The sequence below is a fragment of the Micromys minutus genome, assembly GCF_963924665.1.
Source record: "Micromys minutus genome assembly, chromosome: 27".
NCBI lineage: Eukaryota > Metazoa > Chordata > Mammalia > Rodentia > Muridae > Micromys > Micromys minutus.
In genome coordinates, this window is record NC_137962.1 from 39470454 (window position 1) to 39493076 (window position 22623).

Consider the following 22623-nt stretch of genomic DNA (forward strand, 5'->3'; position numbering starts at 1 on the left):
CCAAGATTGGGGTGTTTGTGGTTTGCGTGGGGTGGTATGAGGGCCTCCTCCCTTGGGCTTTGTGGAGTACTGACCGTGGAGGCTGGTGGGATTGCCGGAAGAGGGACCAGAGGGATGCTCAGGATCTGGAGGCAGAATGAACGAGGAGCCGTCTTCCTGTTTGTCTAGTGCTTGCATATGCAAGTCAGAAGATATTAGGAGATAAAGGTCCAAAGTCCTTATTTATGGCCTTGGGGTAGTTAATGTGTAATATTCTGGGATTATAAGCCTGACCAAGAGAGGATACCTTGAGCACAAGCCTCTAGGAGCAACTGGGAGAGCTGTGGCCAGGAGCTGTCACCATGTCGGTGAGGATGCTGGTCCTCTGGGCCCACTTCCCTCCACTCATTTGTCTGCTTGAGTGTGTGTGTTGGGGTGTTTTGGGGTCTGTTATTACCACCCTCCTCTTTGTCTCAGAGTCTCCAGGAGAATCACAAAGAAATCTGCATTGCAAGCCTGGTGGCACATGCCTTTAATCCCAGCACTAGAGAGGCAGATTTCTGTGAATTCAAGGACAGCCCCGTCTACAGAGAGAGTTCCAGGACAGCCAGAGCTATGTTGAGAGATCCTGTCTCCAAAACCAGAAAAAAGGAGTTGGTGGATAATCTCTCAACCCCTTAGCACTGAAGCTATCTGTTTCTCTGTTATCACCAGGTTCAGGGCCAGGACTTGTCTTTCCCTCTGCAAAGACGGAAGTAGTCATATTAATTATGACTACCGACCTCTCTTGAGTCTCGTAAAGATGAGGAGTTGAAGTTAAGGGGCTGGTGGAAAGGTCCAGACCAATGATAGAGCATGTGCAATGATTTAGCAGGTGCAGGGCCCTGGAGCGGATCTCCAGCACCAGGAAACAGCATGTTTCCAAAGGAACTACACGGACTCTAGCTCTGTGGGTAAAGTGCTCGTCCAACGTGCATGTAGCCCTGGGTTTGATCTCTGGCACTGTGTAAGCTGCATGTGATGGTGCGATCCACAAAGCCCAGTATTCAAGGTGGGTCTCTGAGTTTGAGGCCACCCTGGTGTACATGAGTTCCAGCTATATACTGAAATCCTGTTGAAAGAAAGAAAAGGGGCTGGAGAAATGGCTCAGCAGTTAAGAGTACTGACTGAGTACTCTTAACTCCAAAGGTCCTGAGTTCAATTCCCAGCAACCACATGGTGGCTCAAAACCATCTGTAATGTTGTGTGTGTGTGTCTGAAGACAGCTACGGTGTACTTATATAAAATGAATAAAGCTTTAAAAAAAAAAAAAAAAAGAAAGAAAAGGAAGGGAGGGAGGGAAGGATGGAGAGAGGGAACAGGCTCAAGATGAAATTACAGGAGACTGTTATCTACATATTGCAAGGTACTGCATACACTCAAGAGCCTGTGCTCCAACCTGACTCCTCTGAAGCTTCTGATATGACTTCGGACAAGTTGATGTCCCTCTCTCTGGAAATTGGTCCCCCCTAATGTGTACAGGAGAGGACCACATGGCACCCTCTGGAGTTTAGATGATAGGCTCATTTCCTAGGGCTATTAGAACAAACAACTTCAAAATAGGGGGCTCACCACCATAGTGATTTTTCTCATGGTCTTGGCCAAGTCTGGAATCCAGGGTGGGCAGGGCCTGGCACTCCCTGCAGTAGAGCCTTCAGGGAGGCAGTTTATTTATCTACTCCAGTTTCCTGTAGGTGCTTGGCACCCATAGGTACCATCTCTGGGAGCTTTGGAACTACAGGTTTTGCCCCCTCTGCATAGCCTTCCCTTTGGGGGTGTGTTTCTGTACCCGCTTTGAGATGATATATGTAGATATAGATATTCGTGTGTGTTTTGCCTGTGCACACAGATGTGTATATATGTGTGTTTTGGTGTGTGTGTGTGTGTGTGTGTGTGAGAGAGAGAGAGAGAGAGAGACTATACCATGTGCATTCCTGGTACATAGAGGTCAGACGAAGGCACTGGGATTCCCAGAACTGAAATTATGGATGATCATGAGCCACTATGTGGATGCTGGGAACTAAACCTGGGTCATCTACAAGAGCAGTTAGTGCTCTTACCAAGCAAGCTATCCCCCTGGGCCAGTTCTCTTCCTTTTAAATGTAGAAAATTAGTTACAGTGGATTTAGGACCTATCCTAGACCAAGATGAAAACATATTATATTGTGTCAAAGCCATATTTCTAAGCAGACCACATTAGCAGATGCCAGGTAGGATGCATGTGTGTGTGTGTGTATGTGTGTGTGTGTGTGTGCATGCGTGTGCATGTGTGTATGTGGCAAATGGTACTACCCAAGCCATATAGGCCATGTGCTAGATCTCTCTATGACTGGGTGTCACTGCTGGAAGGGATATGATATCCTTGACTCTGCCTCTCAGGAAGCCCCTTTGTGGCTCAGACAACTCCCTTGGCTTTTTCTACTTTAGCCATCTCAACTCTTTTTGCTTTTTTCTTTCTCCTTCCAGATAACCACTTCATAGCACCAGTGGGGAACCCAGGCCCAGTAGGGTAAGGCTGGCCCCAAGTCACATGGTTGGCTAGAGGTAGAGCTGGGATTTGGTCCTTCCCACCCTTTCCAGCCCTACCACCTATGACCTGCCCAGCTCCCACCTGACTTTACCTTCTATCTCTCTGGTCTTAGGCTTTGTTGAGTCAGGACAAGGCCCTGGGTCTGCTGTTCTAGCCAGGAAGTCAGAGATATAAAGATGAGGTGTCCCCTTGCTCATTCCACCCATCCCAGGAAGCCAGGGTAGGGTGGATGACGAGGTTTCCTGGGGACTGGCATGGGTGCACACACACTGAGAATGTGTAAGTGTCACCTTTTCATGCCTCTGATGCTTAGTTCCTCTGGGAGGAACCGTGAGCTGTCCTTTCTGGATCAACTCATATCCCTGGGATAGTTCTGCTTCCAAGAGCCTTAAGAGAACAGTGTTTGTCTGGCTACATCCAGAGTAGTACAGGGGCTGTTTCACTTCCCAACTCCAGATCTCTTGGCCCTAAGTGGCCATCTAGGAAGAACCTCAAGGTTCTATAGAGGAGAGACCAGGGAAACTGTGAGCCATCTAAAAGCACACAGGATGTCCCAAAGAGACACCTGCCTACCCCCATTCCCTAGAGACAGGTCTGGGACCCTGTTCTACAGTGCTTGCTACTGAAATGTCTTTGCCAACAGATTCCACTCCCAGACTAAATGTTCCCTATATTTTATTTTATTTTTTAGTTGGGTTTTCTCTGTGTAACAGCTCTGGCTGCCCTAGAACTTCTTTTGTAGATCAGGCTGGTCTTGAACTCACAGAGATCTGTAACTATTGTTAGTTACTTTGTGGGTTCTTCTTTCTCCCACCCTTTCAACCCCTAACATTAGGTAAGAGAGAAGAAAGAACAGAGGAAAGGAAAGAAATCCCTGAATAGAGTCAGGGGTCAGAACGAGGGCAATGTTATCATTACACTACGTTTTCCTGATTAGGGGGATTAAGGTTCCTTTGGAGCAAGTTTGGTCTTCACCATCAGGATATCTAATTTCTTCTTCTTGTTATTTCTTCTTTGACCACAACTACATAACAAACGGTGGCCAACAGCAACCCCAAACAACCCCCACCTTTCGAGGCTCTAGCATTTATATACCTCAGTGTTCTGTGTCACACAGACTCAGAAAATGCAGCTGGCAAAATCTCGCCTCAGCTAGAGCACGAGGCAAATCATAGACATCTGCTGTGGATGGTCTCAGGCAGCCCCATATCCCACACCTGGGATTAAAATAAAAACATATTTTTAAAGTATTTCTGTGGGTTTTTTTTTTTTTTTAAGAAACCAAAAACTCACCAAAGAGATCCCCCTGCCTCTGCCCTCCAAGTGTCTGGATTAAAGGCATTTGCCACCACTTCTACCCTTTGTTTTAAATCTACCCCCTCAGTTCAGCTCCATGGCTCATGCCTATAATCAAAGCACTTAGGAAGTCATCGTAAGATCATCAGTTCAAAGCCAGCCTGGGCTACATGTAGTAAGAGAAGATATCTGGGCTAGGTATAAAACATCCCTTGCTCGTGAATCAGTCTTCCATCCTTCTTTGTAGTGAGAATGGACAGACAGCCCTCCCAGAGCTGTGCTCTTGGCTTTACCCCCGACTTGCCAACCCCCAACACACACAGGGGAGTTGACTCAGGAATCTGTGGTGATGCTTGCCAACGGAATACAACAAGTCAAGGGGCTGGAAAGGTGGCTCAGCAGTTAAGAGCACTGGGTACTCTTCCAGGAGGACCCAGGTTCGAATCTCATGGTAGCTCACGACCACCTGTAACTCCAGTTTCAGGGACATTTGATGTCCTCTTCTGGTCTTTACGGGCTCCAGACATGTCTATGGTATCCATGCAGGCAAAACATTCATACAATGAAAAATATATATAATAAAAGAAGAATCCAGACAGTAAGTCAATAAGCAGAACCCCACAGCACAGAAATGCTGCCTGTAGGAGCTGCTCAGCTCAGCTGTCACTCTCTGGTCACGAGTGTGGAAGATGGACCTTTCATAGCCTTAGAAAACTCAGCTTTCCCCTTTCAACCATCAAGGATGGAGGAGTCAGCTGCCATGAACTGCCAATGCCTTGATTGGTGGCGGGAGCACAGAAACAGCTGGATAAACAGGCAGGGTGGCTACCCTCATTTCTGCCATGTGGCTCAGGCCCTGACTGATCTTGGGCCTCCCAAACTGGATGCTGAACTTCCAGCAACCTGTTTCAAGATGTCTGCCACTGGTCTGGGCAGGGCGGGGTGATGTCTCCTTCAGCATCTGTCACACAGTGGACACTGCAAATGCTCTACCACTTAGCCACATCCCAGCCCTGATTTGCTAACAATTTGACAATTGTATGCTTGCACATAATGTATTCTGAGTATTCTCTTTTTTACTGTATGTGCATGACTGCATGTGGAAGGGGGTGAGCACACACACAACCTTAGCTGTCACCCCCAGGAAATTCTCTTCACTTCCTTTGAGACAAGGTCTCTCTCTAGTCTGGAACTTAAATTTAGCCAATTAGGCCGGACTGCTTGGTCCGGGAGTCCCAGGATCCTCCTGACTCTACCTCCCCACACTTGGATTGCATTGCATTGTGTTGTTCTTGGCTTGTTTGTGGAAATAGGGTTTCACTCTGTAGCTCTGGCTGGCCTGGAACTTGCTAACGTAGATTAGGCTGACCTCAAGCTCACAGAAACGTGTCTGCTTCTGCCTCCCAAGAGCAGGAATCAAGGCAGGTACCATCACACCCAGCCCAACATGGTCCTTTTGCATGACACGATGGTTTGGGTCGGCTGAGGGAAGTGTGTTCCTTGAACAACGGGAAACTACACCAGCAAACATCAGGCTATTCGTTCCGTGAACCTCCGGGTCCTAGCCAGTTTCCTTTTGGGTTGTGGGGTGGAGGAAAACCAGCAGAGGGAAAGAGGGCTCTGGGAAGCCTGAGTCAGAATGCTGTGGTCTCTGTGAGGGCAGAGAGGGAACGGAGTCATCCAGGATGGTGAGTGGGAGCAGGCTGATAGGTCCCTCTCATGGTTCCCTGTGGGTCTAACAAAAGCGTTGTGTTGCTCTAGGAGAAATTTGAGGTCACAAACCTGAACATGAAATCAGGGATGTCCCTGAAGATCAAAGGCAAGATCCACAGTAATGTTGACCGGTGAGCAAGATGTGGGGATGGCTGAAGACTGGGACCCTCAAAGATTCAGGAAGGAGCCAATCTTTTTTTGTATGCTCCTCACCACACCCCCGGGTGGGTGGCTCCTATTAGGAACAGCCTTTGCATCTAAGCTTCAGAATGTCAAAACTGAAACTGTGCTGTTCCTTGTCTCAATTGCCACCAAAAGGGCAGATGGAGAAGGAGGGGGCTCTGCCTGGCCGGGCAGGTCTGGAGCCTGCACCGTACTGAAGTTGTATACATCCTCCCACGCAACGCCCTCTAAACCAGATCCTGTGACTCTAACCAGAAACAGCCACTAGGGGGCAGCAAAGGTCTCGCCTGGTTCCCCATCTGAGCATCCCCCCCACCCTACCCTGTCGTCCAGTCAAGGCTGATTAGTGTACTCTTATGACAAACCTCTAGCCATTCTTGGTTAGGAAGGTGGCAGGCAGGCACACAGAGTAAGAGCTAAGAGAAGCAGTCCTTTCCGACCCAGGTCTCTTGTTTGCAGAAACACACAGATATCCTTGGTCTGAGAACCTCTACCCAAGATGGAATCCCACACCCAGAACGACTTTCAAGGGCTCGTTATGTTCAACCCAGGCTCCTCTATAGTGATCCTGCCGAGCCATCTACCCTTACCCATGTCCCTCTGGTGACAGTGCTTCAAGTGCTTCCCCCGGCCCTAGACACTGCGTCAACAGCCTCTGAGCCTATTCCAAGCAGAGCACTCACTAAAATGCAAAGCCTAGCATAGACCTCAATGACAACATCTTCCTTTACTCTCCTAGCTTGTGGTCAACCAAAGGCCCTGTCTTAAGCCCTTCTCCCTGTCACTTCCTACAGCTTCACCATAAACCTAGGCCAGGGGAAAGAAACGCTGAACCTGCATTTTAACCCTCGCTTCAATGAATCCACCATCGTCCTCAACACTCATGACGGTGGCAGCTGGGGACAAGAGCAACGAGAAGATAATTGTTTCAGTCCAGGGTCGGAGGTCAAGGTGAGCCCAAAGGCGGCCCTCCTGCCCCAAGCTGTAGAGTACTACCAGGCACCTGTCGGGAACCTTCCCAGACTCCTCTAACATGCCTTCTTCCCCTTGCAGATCACCCTTGCCTTCCAAGATAAAGAATTCAAGGTGACCCTACCAAATGGACATGTGCTGAGCTTCCCCAACAGACTTGGCCACAACCACCTTCACTACCTAAGCATGGACGGTCTCCAGATCTCCTCCTTTAAGCTCGAGTGAGCATCTCCTCAGAAGATCTTAGCCCCAAACCAGCTTCAGCCAGCCTTCCAGCAAGTCCCCACCCCCAAGCCTTTAGGCTCTGTACTTCCCCACGGGGGTTCACCCTCAGCTCCTGCTCCTCAGAGTAACCCCCTACCCCAAGGTCAAGGTCAAATAAAAGAATCTACATTTATTATTTCACAGCAAGTACTGTTAGCACTTCCCATGCAGGTTAACGATCCTGTCTCTAGTGCAGGGGAGGAAACTGAGGCACAGGATATAGAGTTGCCGAGAGGACGGGGAGGTGCTTCTGAGCCACCCTGTGCATGGGAGCCTGTCTCCCTCCTGGTAATCTGAGCACCTGCCAAGCTACCCCATGGGATTATGGGGCAGGTACTGGCTCCTGGCACCTGGGGCCAGGGTGTTCCAGGAACCGCAGATAAGGGTCCCACCTGGGCTTATCGTTGAACATTCCAGGCTGGTTACTCATTACCTCGTCTGGCCCCCCTTCTCTTAGCTGGAGGGGGGCCGCTGAAAGGGGGTCCTCAACTTTCCAAACTCCCAGGAGGGGAAAGCACACCTCGGCAGGGGCCAAGGCCTGCCTCCTTGGGCAGACAGATCTTAACAGGAAAATGTTTACAATCAGGCATGGGAGGAAGCTCTGGGGTACACAGAAGATAGAATCTACTTCGAGGTCACACCTGACCTTTCTCTGGGAACTAAGGAGGAGCCTGGAACCGGGCTATTGAGAACACAGTGGTGGCTTTCTGCTGCAGCCCTCAATGAGCAGGGACAGGCAGACCCACTCAGACAATGGCCCTGTGTGGGCCTTGCTCCACCCCCACTCTACCAGGAAAGCATCCCAGGGCACAAAGGCCATACTGTCAGGCCACAGGGGGTGGCATAGGTTATGACTGAAGGGCTAGTGGGCCTTGGGGCAGTAGAGGGAGTTGGGTCAGATCAGCAGGGACTCACCCCTCACCCATGGCTGCCTTGCATAGACCTGGAAGAATTTGGGGCAACTCCTATTGGGCAGCTGACCACATCTTGAGGACAGATGTGGTCATTAGGCAAATGAACTCAGTCCCTCTGTCCTCTGTGAGCCCTGAGGCTGGCAGGACCTAGAGCCATGGCCAGTCCCTTACACCTTGACCTCGTCATCCTCCTCAGCATCAGCAAACTCAAAGGCATTGACCTGCACTGTGCTGGGCACAGGAGCCCTGCCGCTGGCCGGTGGTGCGCTCCATTCTTCATTCAGACTCTCCCAGGAGCCATGGACTTGGGGTAGCACCCCTGCTAGCTCCCTCCGAGCATCTATCTCACTGTAATGTCGGCTAGCCCGGCTGGCCCTCCAGCTGGCTCCGCGCCTGTCAAAGGCCATGTTGGAGGGTACCTGGGGACCCTCTCCCACAGGACTGGGCTTTACCTCAGCCACAGGAGCCAATACAGCAGTTACCCCATTGGGGAAATGTCCACGGGATGGGGAGCTTGTAGCAGGGTCTGGAAGGCTTGTCACAGCGTCTAGAGAGGTTATAGCATGGGCTAGGGGTTTTGCAGTCGGGGCAGGGTTGGCTGCAGGAGCAGGGGGGTTGGCAGCAGGGGCTGAGCTCTCAGCTGCCGAGGCTTCTGAAAGGCTCATGACCCCCAGCAGCTCACTGAGAAGTGAGGGTCCAAGGTCAAGGTCAAAACGGAAGGACAAGAGAGAGTCAGAGCGTCGAAGCTCAGGGTTAGGCTCAGAGGGAAAAGAACTTTGCTCTCGGTCTTGAGAAGGGTCCGGGTCACGTTCACGGCTGTGCTTTTCCACACGAGGCAGGCGTGAGATGGTGCAGAACCCCGACTCCAGGCCTAGCAGAGAAATGGGGAGAAGGTCAGGGGTAGTGGGGTCCCTAGCCTGTTCTTGGAGACAAAGAGTCAGGACCACCCTGACCTACAGTGTGGCTCTTGGTAACCTGTACCCCTTGCTGGCTTCCATTTTGCCTGTTTTTTTCTAATGTAAGGACCCCATAGCCTCCTATGGTCTCTCTCTCTGGAACTAACCCAAACCTAACTTGCAGAAGAGCAAATAAGAACCATGGAAGTTCAGTCTGGCATGAGCGACATCGTCCAAAGCTAGTCTGTCGGGGAGGAACTATATTTGCAGCTTGAGTCTTGATACCCAGTCCCTGGTGTGAACTTGGGCCATGGCTCCTGGTTCTGACGCTGACCAATGGCTGCAGGTAAACTCACAGCACCTGAGTTGATCCATGGGGACAGGAAAGAACCAGAAGCCAGGCCAGAGCAGAGAAAGTCACAAGCTCTCAGGACAGGCACAAGTTTACAAGCCCAACTCTTGCTCCCTGGACTCCCAGGCCTGACACAGGTGATGGGAGTCCCTTGTATCTATAGGGGCAGCAAGACTGTAATGCACAACATGACCATGAGGGGGCAGCCACAACCCACAGTCTCCTGGTGAGTTGTCCTGCTGAGACCCAGGTGGCATTCACACCTGGGTCAGTTTGCCAAGTTACAGGAGCCTTTGATCAAATAACAGCTTCTGCCCCTCGCACCGGCTATGAAGCAGCCCAGTGCTTGTGTGATTTCACTCCATGCGTGTCTTGTGCATTTTAAGATGGGGGTCTCAGGATGTAGTCGTCCAGGCTGTTCTGGAACTACGTGGATCAGACTGGCCTCATGATGTCACTGAATCCTAACAGTGAGACTAGGGGACCCATAGAGGTGAAGATTGGAGCTTGGGGGTCCACGTGCTTACTGCAGTCGGAAGAACAAGAACTAGAAACCAGAGTGGGCTTAGAGCTGACACTCTCTGACGCTGGGGTTGCTTAATGGTTAGGAGCCAGGAAGGGGAGGTCTGGCCACAGAGTCCAGAGATGGGAAAAAAGGCTTGTGAAAGTCACACACAGAGAGAGTTTTAACTGTTAAGACACAAACACATCCATATCTGACTCAGCCTCTGTGTCATAAGGCCTAATGACACCTCACCCCCTTCATCCTCAGCCTAGAATGGGGGGCCAGACTCCCACTGGGAAATTAAACATCTGTGGGAAAAGGCTGATCTAGAGGCTTAGCAGAATCTCTCTGGGCTTGAATCTCAACAGTAGAGAAAAGACTGAACCCAGTTCCTCACCGTAACCAGAGCGGCCATCCGTGGAGCTAGCCGGAGTGCTGTCAAAGCTGAGCTTGCCCACCACCAGGCTGTCATAGGTGGCCTGGTTGAGCTGCGGCAGGGAGATGGCATTCTTGATGATGGGTGAGATGGGAGGTGGTGCAGGTGACGTTGCAGCTGGGGAAGCCATCCTCCGAGGTGGCATCCCGGCTCTGCGCACCTGCTGGAGCTTCCTGGCCAGGAAACTTCGGGGTGAGCGGTGGGTGTTTCCAGAGCGGCCTCCATGGTTGCTGAGAAAGGAGGTATCGCCGAAGACATCGCCACCGCGGCCCACGTGCATGGTGTGGCGGAAGTCCCCAAGTGGGGGGCTGATCATGTCTGCTGTCAGGCGTCTCTTTCCGTGGGAACTGGACACCCATCCCACAGGAGACAGCTTGCCCAGGCTCATGGTGGGGGCTCCTGTGCCCCCCTGGGGGCCGGGCATCAGCTTTGCTTGCTTACAACTGCTAGTCCATGCCACCTTGGGGCAAGGGAAGATGGCAGTCTGGACTCTTCTCAGAAGGATTCTTCTCAGGCCCTTCCTCTTGGTGAAGCGGCCAAGCAGAAGGCACTACTGACTATTAAGGCACTGTCTGTCCCCAGTGCTGAGGCTGAGGGGGGTCTATTGGTTCTCTCTCCCAGAGGCCGTGCTCCTGATCCTGGTGAGGCTGATCAAAGGTGGCAGGAGAAGAGGGTGGTTCCTGCCCTGGAGTGGACACCTGGGAGGGAAAAAAGACAACAGTGTGGCCCTGTCAGCAGAAGAGGAAACCCTAGTCCAAACAGTGGCTACCCCACAGAACAAACGAGGCCGCCCAACACCACGCAGATCCTTGACGAGAACACACAAAGGAGGGTCCACAGTGCTTGTGTAGGAAGTTCAAGAAGGAGCTGGAGGTGGGGGGCAGGGTGTGACTGAGTGAGGGAATGCTTCCTGAGCAAGCCCGAGGACCCGAGTTTGGCTCCCCAATACCCACGAAAAGTTGGGCATAGTTGCATGTGCCTGTAATCCCAGTGTTTGGGAGGGACAGAGACAGGAGGATTATAGAATAGTCTAGCTTTCAAAAAAACAAAACCACAAGTTTCAGGTTTAGTAAGTGACTCCGTCTCTGGGGACTAAGCAAGGGTGACAGATTGGGGCATCCAGTGTCCTCCACTGGCTTATATGAGCACCTGGACACGTGCACACCCACACAAGTGCACACCAGAGTTTGCGAACAGGCCGAGTGGATGGCAGCCTCTGAATCCACTGTGTGGACCAGGCACAAAGACGCCATTCTGTTTTGAGTTCACAGTGGGCATCAGCGAAGCAAAAAAATGACTGATCGATCTCTACAGAAGACCTTCGGGTGAGGTGCCAATGGCGCTCCTGCACAAGTCAGAGGACTCGGACCCTAGACCTGCTGGAGGCAGGCACGAGGGCAGGAGTGAGAAACTGGGAACTGGGCTCCCGGTACGAGCGACCCTGGACCCCAGGCTACATGCCTCTTGCTGGCAAGTTTCAGTTCTCTGTGGGTTCAAATCTATTCTACCTGGGGAGGTCAGGAGAAAGGAGGCGTCCTGCCAAGGTCTTTCGAATGGCTGTGTACACAGCCTGCCTCACAGCCAGCCAGCGCTGACGTTCCTCAGAAGCCTCTGCCTCCAAGGTGCTTCCTGGAAAAGGGACCCTGTGGTCAAAAGTGGCTTTTTCCAGCTGTCTCCTGCATGCTTGAGCTGACTCAAGGCTCTGAGAAGGCCTGCCGGATAGGGCTTTATCTGTTTGTCAGGTTGATATAGGAGTGTTTGCTGTTGGGGAAAGTTTTTTTTTGGGGGGGGGGTGTGAGAAAGTCCTGTGGGTGCCAAAGGCTACTACCTACCTACCAATGTACCTTCTGAGCCCTCATGGTTCCTCTGCTGTCCTACCTTCTCATCTGGTCCATCTGTGTCCTCTTTCTCCTTCCCTATGGGGTTGGAGAGCATTTGGGATCCTATACCCTGAACTCTAATTTTCGGTGACCCAGTGAGGGCCAAGCTTGCTCAAGGTCCCATCAAAAAGCTAGTCCCAACTTGAACTCGGAGCCTCTGACTCACCTAAGCTTTCACCAGCTTTTGGGGCCCAGTCTTGTTTCCCTGAGCCCCGTGAGGGTGGGGCCATGCCTGGATTTTCCTGCCTCTCTCCCTCCCAGAACTCAGCACGTGGCCAGCCTAATCACTAGCTGAGATAACCTTCCAGCCAAAGGACCACCCCCCTGGCACCTTCTGAGCGGGTAGAGTAGGCTGGGGACTTAGAGTCCTCAACCTGTGACCTTGGGCAAGTCACCTCCACACACCTGCTCAGCTGATAAAGATCTAGACCTGGGTTTCAACTTCGTTTCTTTTTTTTTTTCTTTTTTCTTTCCAAATTTCTCAGTCCCGGCCACACCGCCTCCAAGCGAAAATATTCTCGGCGCAGCCGTCCATTCTGTTATTTGAAATTCAAAATAGGTTAACTAAGAAGATAAAACAAAGAGAACTGGACAAAGCTTGCTTTGTTTCGGGACTACATTCTCTTCCTTCCTACCACTGGATCCTCCTCCAACCCTAGCTCCTCCTCCCCCCACTGGGGGGGGATTCTGAATCATCCCTTTCCCTGGCACCCCCAGCACCAAGAGGTCCTTGTGGAATGTTTGCTGAAGTTATAAAGCACTCTGCCTTGCTGTTGGCCAACCAATGACATGATGTCATCAGATGAGTCTCCAGAACTCCCTTGAGGCCAGAAGGCTGGCTCAGGCTACAAAGAAGGCTGACAGGGCCTCTGGCCTGGCAAAAGACCCATCCAAGGTCCCGTGGCAGGTAAACACTGGCCAGCTCTCCCAGCCCAGCCCGATAAAAACTAGTCTTTAGGGGAAGGAGTTGTGAAGTCTGCAAAATGGCACTTGGAAAGGTCAACCGTGCCATGTGTGAACCATGCCTACCGTGTGAACACGTGCCCTCCCCCCACCAGATCTTCCAACTTACGAGTTTCTTCCAGGGAGAGGGGTCCTGTCCCCATCTCACCCCCTGACCAAGCCTATGATGAAGCCACCTCCCAAATGTCTTTGGGCATCTCTGGATAGTATCCTCTACGTTCATTTGAGGCAGAGAGCCCTTGCTCAACATCTGCTACTGTTTCTGTCTTCCAGTGGAGAAGGCAGGAAGAGCCTCTGCCAGAGAAGGGAGGAGGGGGACAGAAGATGGAGACACTCCGTTCTCCTATCCTGGAGCAGAGCAGGTCTGGGTTCAAATCTAACGTTTCACGGATAAGAGGCATCTTTCATTCCAGCCACCTACTACTCGGTGCTCACCAGACTGTTGCTGGCCTTTGGGTGGTCCCCCTGCACTAGGTATTAAGGTACTGGGAACTTTCTTCTCAAAGGCCCAGGAAATACCCCCCCACCCCCCCCCCTCGCGCACGGTTGGGGGGGGCTGGAGTGAGATCCAGACCACAGAACAAAAACAGCAGGAACTCTGGAGCTTGCTCGCTGGCAGAACTGCCTTGCAGTCTGAGTGGAAATGGCAGAAATAAGGAAGCAGGGGGGGGAGTGGGACCCAGGCTCTGCACTTCGGCATCTGTGACCTGGGCAAGAGTGGCCACGGTGAGACTTACTGTGCAAATGGCTTGGGCACGTGGCCAGGGCTCCCTCGGTAGTAATGACCACAGGAACAAGTTTTGGGGGCTTTGGCCAGTTCCATTCACTCAGAGGATAATAGGGTGGATTTGGAGGCAAGGAAGTGGGGTAAGAGAAGCCACTCCGATGGTGGGAAAGGGGGTGAGCGGAGGAGCCATTCCTTGCAGAGCCCCACCTCCCGGGCAGCCACCTGGGGTGGGGGACCAAGGCTCTTTGATATCAACACTGAACTTTGGAATTCTGTTGCTTCCTATTTTCCCCATTTCCCCAATCTATGACATTTGAGATTATTAGTCCTCAGTCCTCCAGGGGTATCCCTTCAAAGTCCAGCACTCTGGGGTGAAAGACCGGGAAACTAAAGCAAGCTACTCAGAGTCACCATCCCCATCTCTGAATTTCACTGCCGGTAGGATCGGAGAGAGCAAGTCGGGAAAGTGAGAGGAGAGATGTGACAAGATCTTCTTGTTGACAAAGACTTGCTGCACATATATAACCCAGGCTGACGTCGAAATTGTGACCGTCCTGCCTCAGTGGTGGTATTAACTTGTAGGACACTACCGACTAAGAAGTCTTCTTGCCCCAGCACCCCAAGTTAAAACTGAACAGCCCTCCACTCCACTGCTGTGCTCTCAGCCTCAGTTTCCCGGTCTAGAAAATGGCCTTCAAACTTGGCGAGTCTTGCATAGTTGGGCCAAGGGCAGAATCAGTTGGGATTGGGAAGTCCAGGAAAAACTTCAACCAGGAAACATTCTCTTCTGGGGACCTCAGAAGGGAGACTTGGGGAGAGTCCCTCGCTCCCGTCCAGCGCGGGCCGAGGGCAGCGGCTGCCTTGGCCAGAAGGGAACCGGACGGGATGACCTCATCCGCTGCTCCAGCCTGGAATGCAGCTGGGGAGGGGGCAGGGTGCCCTGTCCCCATCGTCCGTCTCCCCCACCCCACCCCCAGCTTCCCGCTCTTGCGCTGGCGTCGCCGAGAGGCCCTGGGGTCCCTTCCCTTCCGCAGCCCACGAAGGAATGCGGCAGACGGCCCTGGGCTCGCCCTCTGCCCCGCGTCCCGGTATACTGTGCTGCCCTTCGGTTCCGGTGCCCTGAGTCCTCCCGCAACGTGACAAAACCACCCGAGAAGTTTGAACGTCCCGGCCTTCTACGGCTTGGCCCCGCACGCCCTCCGCGCCCAGGACAGTGCGCACTCCCCGGCCCGCGCCCACGATTACCTCGTGTCGTCGAGCCTGGGGGGTCCAGGGGCGGGCGCGGCGGCGCGTCCCTGCGCTGCCCGAGAGTCGCTGGGCCGGTCTGCGCCGCCCTGGCCGCGGGCTAGGCGGCCGAATCCCGGGGCGGGGGCGGGCTGCGGGCTCCCTCCGCCCCTGCTCCGCCCGCGGCGGCCGCGCCCCCTCCCGGGCTGGCCACGCCGCGAGGGCTGCAGTGGCGCGGCGGGGATGCCAAGCCAGGCCAGGCCCCTGCCCACCGCCCCTAGGCGGGGCGACCTCGGGAATGTTCGCTCTGTCCTGAGCCCGGACTGCCCAGAGGAGGCCGCTGGGACTCTTTGCAGCCCACTGCTCCTTAGATGACCTCGGGGAGTCCAGGATTGACAGCTCTGTCCTGGGCCTCCAGCCTCTGCTGGAGCGGGAGAAATTGGCCAGAAGACTCTTTGGGTTTTTTGTTTTTTTTTTAAAGTGTGGGGCATTCATTCTTTCCCATTTTCTCCTGCCCCCATTCCTGGCAACCCAATAGAAGCCCCGTGGGGTGCCAGCGGAACATTTAGCTGCTCTGGGGAAGAGGCCATTATTGCCCACCACCATGTTTAGGGGTGTAGTGTAGCAAGTGATAATCTCATGGACCCTAAAGCTGGGGTGGCCCTTGTTCCTCCTTGCCTTTCAAGTGTCTCAGTTTCCCCGTGGGACTGGAGAGATGGCTCCGCAGTTAAGTGCTTCATCCTCTTCCAGAGGATGGAAGTTCTATTCCCAGAAACACACACACACACACACACACACACCTACTATAAAGTGGAGTTATCAAACCAGACATCTGATATTACATTATCTCCTGCTCCCCACTCTAACAACTAGGAGAGTTGCTGAGCAGGTAAATGAGGTCACACCTTAGAAACCTTTAGTGAGGCCCCCCTACTTCAAAGGAGATACACAGCCAACTGTGCTCAAGAAGAGAAGACAGATCCTTTCCCCCCTACTTCGTGTATCCTCTGAGATTTCTGTGAGGACAGACGGGAGTATGGCAGGACTGGTCCTTAAGGTTGTCTGGAGTGAGGTATTCAGCAAGGTTCCCTGAAGGAGACGGAAGCCAGGTTAAGTCTACAGAGATGCAGAGGACCGGGAGCTCACACTGGACTGACTGTGTGGGCAAAGGCTTTGACCGCCGAGGCAGTGATGGAGCCGAGCGGTACCGTCCCTGTGGGCCATGAGGACAGGAGAGGAAGGAGGCAAGCTCTCGGGTCTGGCTCACTCACAGAACAGGGTTGGCAGTCTAAATCCTCAACAGATGAAGAAACCGGGGCACAAAGCATACCAGTGGCCTGCAGATAAGATGAGATAAGGTGGTTCCAGGTCTTTCTCCCAGGGCAGCCCAGAGGAATTGGAAACAGTGTTCCAAAGACTGGGAGGCACCAAACCTCATGGATGAGGAGGAGGCTGGAACACTGTGGAGAGAACTGTGTCCATGTGTCTGTGTGTGCCCAGGTGCAATGAAGGAAACCTCTGAGCTTTTATTGAGCACCCAGTGCATACCATGTGTGATCACATTTACTCTCCGTGGCAGTCCTGTGGGGACAACCCTGTCATTGTGTCCATTTTGCAAAAAAGTGAAGTGACTCGCACAGAGCCAACTCCATCGGCAGGATGACCGCATTTCCTGTTTGTCCCAGTGTGATTAGCCGTACCCCTTGTTTTCATTCTCAAAGGTGCTCTGGTTAGCCGGGAAAACAACTTATCCCTCCAGTCAGAGGGTTCCTGGAGCAGCTCAGAATATTTGGCTCAGTGAAGACCCAGGGTGTCAGGCTAGCTGTAGGCACAGGGATGACTTCTCTTTAAAATGGGTCTAGCTCCAGGGCACACATTTACCATACCTGAGGGTGTGTTGCAAGCCCAGAGAGGCTGCCCAGAAAGCTGTCTTTGTTTTTGTTTGTTGAGACAGCATCAACTCATTATATAGACCAGGCTGGCCTTGAACTCACAGAGATCTATCTGCCCCTGCCTCTGGAGTCCTGGGAGTAAAGGTTTGCACCACCACAGCCAACTGAGAAAGCTGTCTGGATACAAGTCTTCTCCTCCACGCTTGTACCATCCTCTGTACCCAGGCACAGAGGTTTAGAACTTCCCCAGCTTCTGGACCAGATTCTGGCTACTTCCCCTCTCCTAGCTGGCTGTATGGCAATCTTGGGGCCAGACATTCTCTCCCCATTGTGCAGATGGGGGAACTGAGGGTGAGCTGGGTGGGGTGGGGGTGGAGGGGCTTGCCTACATATGTAGGTTGTCTCTAGGTAAGTCTATCTCTCTGTAGGCTGCATTCACTACTCCCAGTCCCACTCCTGACTCAGTTTCCTCTGGAAAATGGAAAAGAAGGGTCAGGGTCACCCCTTTCTGGTGTCCTTCTCTGAAGTCCCTGGTCTGCCTCCAAGGCTGTGCCAGAAGTGCAGGAGTTAAGTCACCAGAGCCCTAATTACCATGAAGGATGCAGAACAAATGGCTCCCAGCTGGGGAAAGGAAGGGGAGCCGCTGCCGACCAGAGCTGCCTGGGATTCTCCTGTACTAAAGACACCAAGCCTCAGGGCTCTACACGCTCAGGGCTCAGCTGCCCTGACTTCACCCTTACAGACTGGGATGGGAATTTATGGGAAGAAAGTATGTCTGAGCAGGGAGATCTCTAGGAAGGGGGGCGGTACTTCCCACTTGAGGCAACCTTTTGTAGAGAGCAGAGAGCTTTGAGTTGGCTTGGCCGTGTCTGTCAGCCCTGCCTTCCTTCAACTCCACAGTCTGGCTGGATTGCTGTCCAGTTTATTTTTCTCACAGGTTTAGGGTTTCTGTGTCCTATGTGTCCTGGGGTCCATCCACCCACGGGTGCAAAGGCTGGTTTAACCAGCCGCCTGGATACCTATCCCCTCCCTCCTCACCCTCTGCCCACCCACCTCTTGATCCACAACCTATATACCCATCCACTCACCCAACCTCCTACCTCCTCCAGTCACCTCCTAGTCACCCATCTGCCCTCCACCCACCGGCCCATGGATGCTTCTTCTCCCTAGGTGTCTATTCTCTTTCTAGCATCCCTGACCACTACCCTATCTGGCCACCAGGCTGTGTATCCAGTTCAATGTTTACTCTCCACTCAGCGATCCCCTGACAGACTCCCTGTTGGCTTTCTGCAGGGGACCAAACCTCTGGCACACACACACACACACACACACACACACACACACACACACGTGTTATGCCCACTGATGAGCCACTTTAAGGCTGCAGAAGCCATTTCTCAAGCTACACTACCATGGTCTGGCCTCCATGGGAGCATCTACTTGCCAGGGAGAGTTCAGTGAGATGATGTTTACTCTGTACTCCTGGCATGTTTGGGAAATGGTCCTCAGCCTGGACCCAACCTCACAAAGACAGGCATCTTGTCCCTCAGGAGCCCATGGATACTCCAGGGGGGAGGAAACAGCATTGGGGTTTCCAATACTTTTGTGCTATGAGATCTCCTTACACATAGGGGAATACTGGCATGGGAGCACTGGGGTGTCTACACCCCATGCTTTCCCTTCTAAAACATAAGACACAGGACCAGGTCTCTGCTGATTGTCCTGAAGCTGTTTGTATTTTAATGTTAATTCCACTTCCCCAAGAAGGGCTACCTAGTCATATGACTCCAACTGAACCTTCCCATTTAATTAGTAAAATAAAGAAAGGCCAGTGCCTGGGTGGGAGGGAGGTGGAGAGGGCAGAGAGGTCTGAGGAGGTCAGAGGACAGAGGGTGAAGGTCGTGGCAAGATGGAGGTTCCCAAGGACCCAGGTGATGTTGATTGGTGTTAAAAGGCTATGAACATTAAGGATTTTATAGGTCTAATATCTCATATAGAAGGGCTGTTTGTATCTTTGTCTATTTGATGTGTAGAGGGTTTGTGGATTGAGAGTTGAATATATAAACCTGTATGAAAAGCTATCGGGCTGTACAGTTGTGTTAGTGGGTCTTTGGGGTACAGAAACACCCTGGGACAGAGGCGGAGAACAGGCCATAGAAAACCGCCAGGGAAGGGAGTTGTGAGAACGGAGTGAGATCCAGGTGGCAGCTTGGACCGGATGCCTGCTGCTCCTTATCAGGGTCGGGCCTGAGACCTCAGGGCTGATAAAGAGATAAATCATTTTATGTTTTTTAATATTTACTGCAACAGGTCTCTATGCATGAAGCATTGGCTGGCCTAGAACTCACTATGTAGACTAGGCTAGCCTTGAATTTACACGTTCTGGGACTAAAAGCATGTACTACCATGCCCAGCCCTAGGATCTCTCTCTCTCTTCCTCTCTCTCTCTCTCTCTCTCTCTCTCTCTCTCTCGCTCTCTCTCTCTCATTTACTATTTGTTTGTTTTTTGAGACAGGGTTTTTCTGTAGCCCTGGTTGTCCTGGAACTCACACTGTAGACCAGGCTAGCTTCGAACTCACAGAGCTCCACCTGCCTCTGCCTCTGGGTGCCGAGACTAAAGGTGTGTGCCAGCATGCCCCGCCTCTTTTATTTTTTATTTAATTTTTTAAACTCTTTATTTTTTTTCATTTTACATGTATGTATGCTTTGCCTCCATGAACATCTGCAAACCACTTATGTGCCTGGTACCTGCCAAGTCCATGGGGATGTCGGATCCCCTGGAACTGGAGTTAACAGAAGATTGTGAGCCACCATGTAGTGCTGGGAATCAAACCTGGGTCCTCAGGAAGAGCAGCTCTTAGCTGGGGAGTCATCTCTCCAGCCCCTCGCCTGGAACACATTTCTAAGTCAGGCAAAGTGTGGTTCAAATCTCAGCACTGTCTGCCAGGGGCAGTGTGACCTTCAGCACACAGACCCCTTACCCCAGCCTCAGTTGGACAGTCTTATGTCATGGTTGGTCCTGTGGTTGTGCCCGGGGAAGGGTGTCTGATGGTGTCATTTAGTTGTTCTAAGTGGTAGAATTCAACCCACAAGTGCCAAGGGAAGGGCCACTGGGAGCTGGGCCACCCCGGGCTGAGACTTGCGGTGACTGGAGGGAGGGTGAGCAGTGGGTGCTTTCCCTAGGGGTGGAGGCTGGTAGGGAAGACAAGAGGTTAAAGGTCAAAGGGATCAGGAGATGTGGCACTGCCAGGGAGGCTTCTTGGAGAAGGTGGTGGCATTTGAACTGGGGGAGGTGAAGCTGAGGAGAAATAGGTGTGTGTAGGCTTATCACATCACGGGACACAACCAGAAACTTCCATTACAGAGGGGAGCTTGATCACACCTAAGGGTGCTTTATGGCCTGGCTCGGTATAGGATACCAGCCTGGCCACCGGGTGGAGAGAGGTACTGAGGTATGCTGAGAATGTGGGGACCCTGTGTGACGTGATCCCTGGCCTTAGGGTCGCTAGGGTTCCCTCATCAGCTGCTGTTGCTGTTCATCCTCTTGCTGACCCTGAAGGTTGGAACTGCTCTGGGAGCTAGGAGACCTTCCGGAACTTTCCAGAAGGAGTCGTTGTCTCTCTTATTCCTCTCTCCTAAGAGCCCCAAGAGTCAACTTGATGGGGAGTCTTAAGGTTGACAGTAAACTGCTGGGGACACTGAGAGCTCAGGATGGGACTGGTCAGGGGAACCCTGGACTAGCAAGCACACACAGGGTGTCTTTTCATTGTTGTTGGGGTTTCAAGAAGGTTTCTCTGTATAACAGCCCTGGCTGTCCTGGAGCTCACTCTGTAGACCAGGCTGGCCTGGAACTCACAGAGATCCACCTGCCTCTGTCTCCTGAGTGTTGGGATTAAAGGTGTGAGCCACCAGTACCTCATTTCCACAGTGGCTTTTGATCTGAGTTGTGCCTTCTTGCCCCAAGGGCGTCTCACAAGTAAGGGCACAGGGAGTCTTAATTCCAGGAATGCTTCCTGGAGGAGGAAGAGACTCCAGACAGAGTTGCAGGAGGCTGAGCAAACTAGAAGGCTTGAAAGGCAGGCTGGGTACACCATGCATATGTGTTGCATGTGTGTATGTGACGAGCCATGAAGAAAACTGAAACCTCAGAGCTGGGCCTGGTGACCACAGAAGAGTTCCAGCCTGTCTGTCCCTGCATCTTCTCAGGCCTGGGTGTGAAGCTCTTCAGAACCGCTGGGCTGAGGCGGGAGCTAATCCCAAGGGTTTCATGGCATGGGGCTGGAGGCCCTCAGAGCATAGCTGAGAGACAGCTGACCAGCCGGAAACGCCTCTGGAATTCCAGGCTCTGGGAAAAGGGGGAGATCTTGGATGAATTTTCTCCTGAGGATCTTTCTGGGCGGCTCAGCTCCAGTTCCTTACTCCCTGGTCCACAGGGGAATGGGGGTTGGGGGGAGTTGAGAAAGACTCCCCCCACCCCTATTGCCACTCTGTCTCCAGGAGAAGACATTGGGCGGTGTGTGGGGGTGGGGAGCTGAGGAAGGATGTGGGGCTGGTTCTTTGGCCCCACCCTGAGGAGGACAGATAGATGGATGGACACAGAGGAACATGGGGGGGGGGGTAGGTTCCTACTATTGCAGATGGAGGCAAGGACATCCGAAAGGGTCAGGCCCAGGTGACCCATTGTCCCCTGGGTGATGGGACTGGATTCTTCCAAGCTGGCCAGGCCCAGGATGGAAGGGTGGGGAGGGGGTCCACATCCAGGAGACCTTTGTTCTTCACTTGAGGGGGTGGGTGAGAGGGGAGGGCCTGGGGGACAGGAAACACGTTAAGGGCAGAACAAACAATAGCCTATTCTCCATGGTCCAGTCTGGCTGGAGAGATAGGCCCTTGGGCTGTGGGCCAGGCTTGGGCCCGGATCATCACCACCATGTTCCTCGATACCCCTCCCCGGCCCCCCACCCCAGCCTGGCCCCAAGATGTGCAAGTGTGCAGGAGGCTTCTTCCTCATCATCCCCGTGGACTGCTGCCCAGGGGCCTGGCAGGTTCAGGGACAGAACTCAGTGGCACCCCTGCCATAGCCCCTGGTTCAGCCAGTGACACCCCTGTCAAACCCCTGCCCCCCCCCCGCCGTCCCCACCCCCACCAGGCTTGCTGGCTCCTGGCTTCCTGCTCGGCTGGCTAGGCTGGTAACGGGAAGAAGATGGTCAGAGGCCGGACCCTGCTGCTCCAAACTGCCTGGTGGGCTGGCTGAACACTTTCTTTCTCATCCTCACAGGCCATTGTCCAGGAGGACCACAGGGCCAAGGGGACGGAGCCACTTCCTCCGCAGCTTCACATAACTGGGCAGTGGGAACATTGCCCTGGGAAATGGGTCTGTGGCCTCTCGCTGCACGGGAAAAGCTCCAGGCTCATTGCTCTCTCTCCTAATCCTCAAGTGTCAGAAAGAGTCCCACTTGTAACCACATCCCAGTCCTCTGTCTCCCTGCCACACAGAGATGGCCCCGAAGTTCCCCCTTTCAGTGTTAGAAGGCCTGGCTCCAGCTAGTCCCAGCTGGGACTCTTGGGCAAGCTTTTTCCCCTCCCTTACCTCAGTTTGTCTGTCTGTAAAATGGGAAGAATAATGCCTACCATCAAAGCTGCAACCTGGGAAAGCTGTTTTACAAACACAGGCTGGGGTGTGCATTATAGTAATCACAGCTCCCCCTCACCCATCACCCCCGCTTACAGTTCTGTCATAGGCTTCATGTCACATCACAACAGACTCATTAAGCACCAGGTCAAGAGAAGGCAAGAGAACAAAGCCATTGCCTTTGAACTCAGGAATTCACACTCCCATCTGGCAGAGGGGAACGCGCACC

The 22623-nt window shown here is 52.8% G+C and overlaps 2 protein-coding genes across 3 annotated transcripts; one reads left to right on the forward strand and one right to left on the reverse strand.

The window, feature by feature from the left end:
• Positions 1–341: 341 nt before the first annotated feature.
• LGALS2 (galectin 2) lies at positions 342–6937 on the forward strand (the record flags this gene model as incomplete). Its single annotated transcript, XM_080939738.1, has 4 exons — positions 342–347; positions 5606–5688; positions 6535–6691; positions 6794–6937. 4 exons carry the CDS (start codon positions 342–344, stop codon positions 6935–6937), a joined length of 390 nt encoding a protein of 129 aa, XP_080795864.1.
• Positions 6938–7114: 177 nt separating this feature from the next.
• CDC42EP1 (CDC42 effector protein 1) lies at positions 7115–15039 on the reverse strand. Of its 2 annotated transcripts, XM_080939665.1 has the most exons (4): positions 14895–15039; positions 12365–12495; positions 10041–10777; positions 7115–8761 (listed from the first exon to the last, which is right to left on the reverse strand). In XM_080939665.1, the coding sequence occupies exons 3-4, from the start codon at positions 10501–10503 to the stop codon at positions 8058–8060; spliced, it is 1167 nt and encodes a 388-aa protein (XP_080795791.1). In that variant the 5' UTR covers positions 10504–10777; positions 12365–12495; positions 14895–15039; the 3' UTR covers positions 7115–8057. The 2 variants fall into 2 exon arrangements, with proteins under 2 accessions (XP_080795791.1, XP_080795790.1); XM_080939664.1 differs by lacking the exon at positions 12365–12495.
• Positions 15040–22623: the final 7584 nt, after the last annotated feature.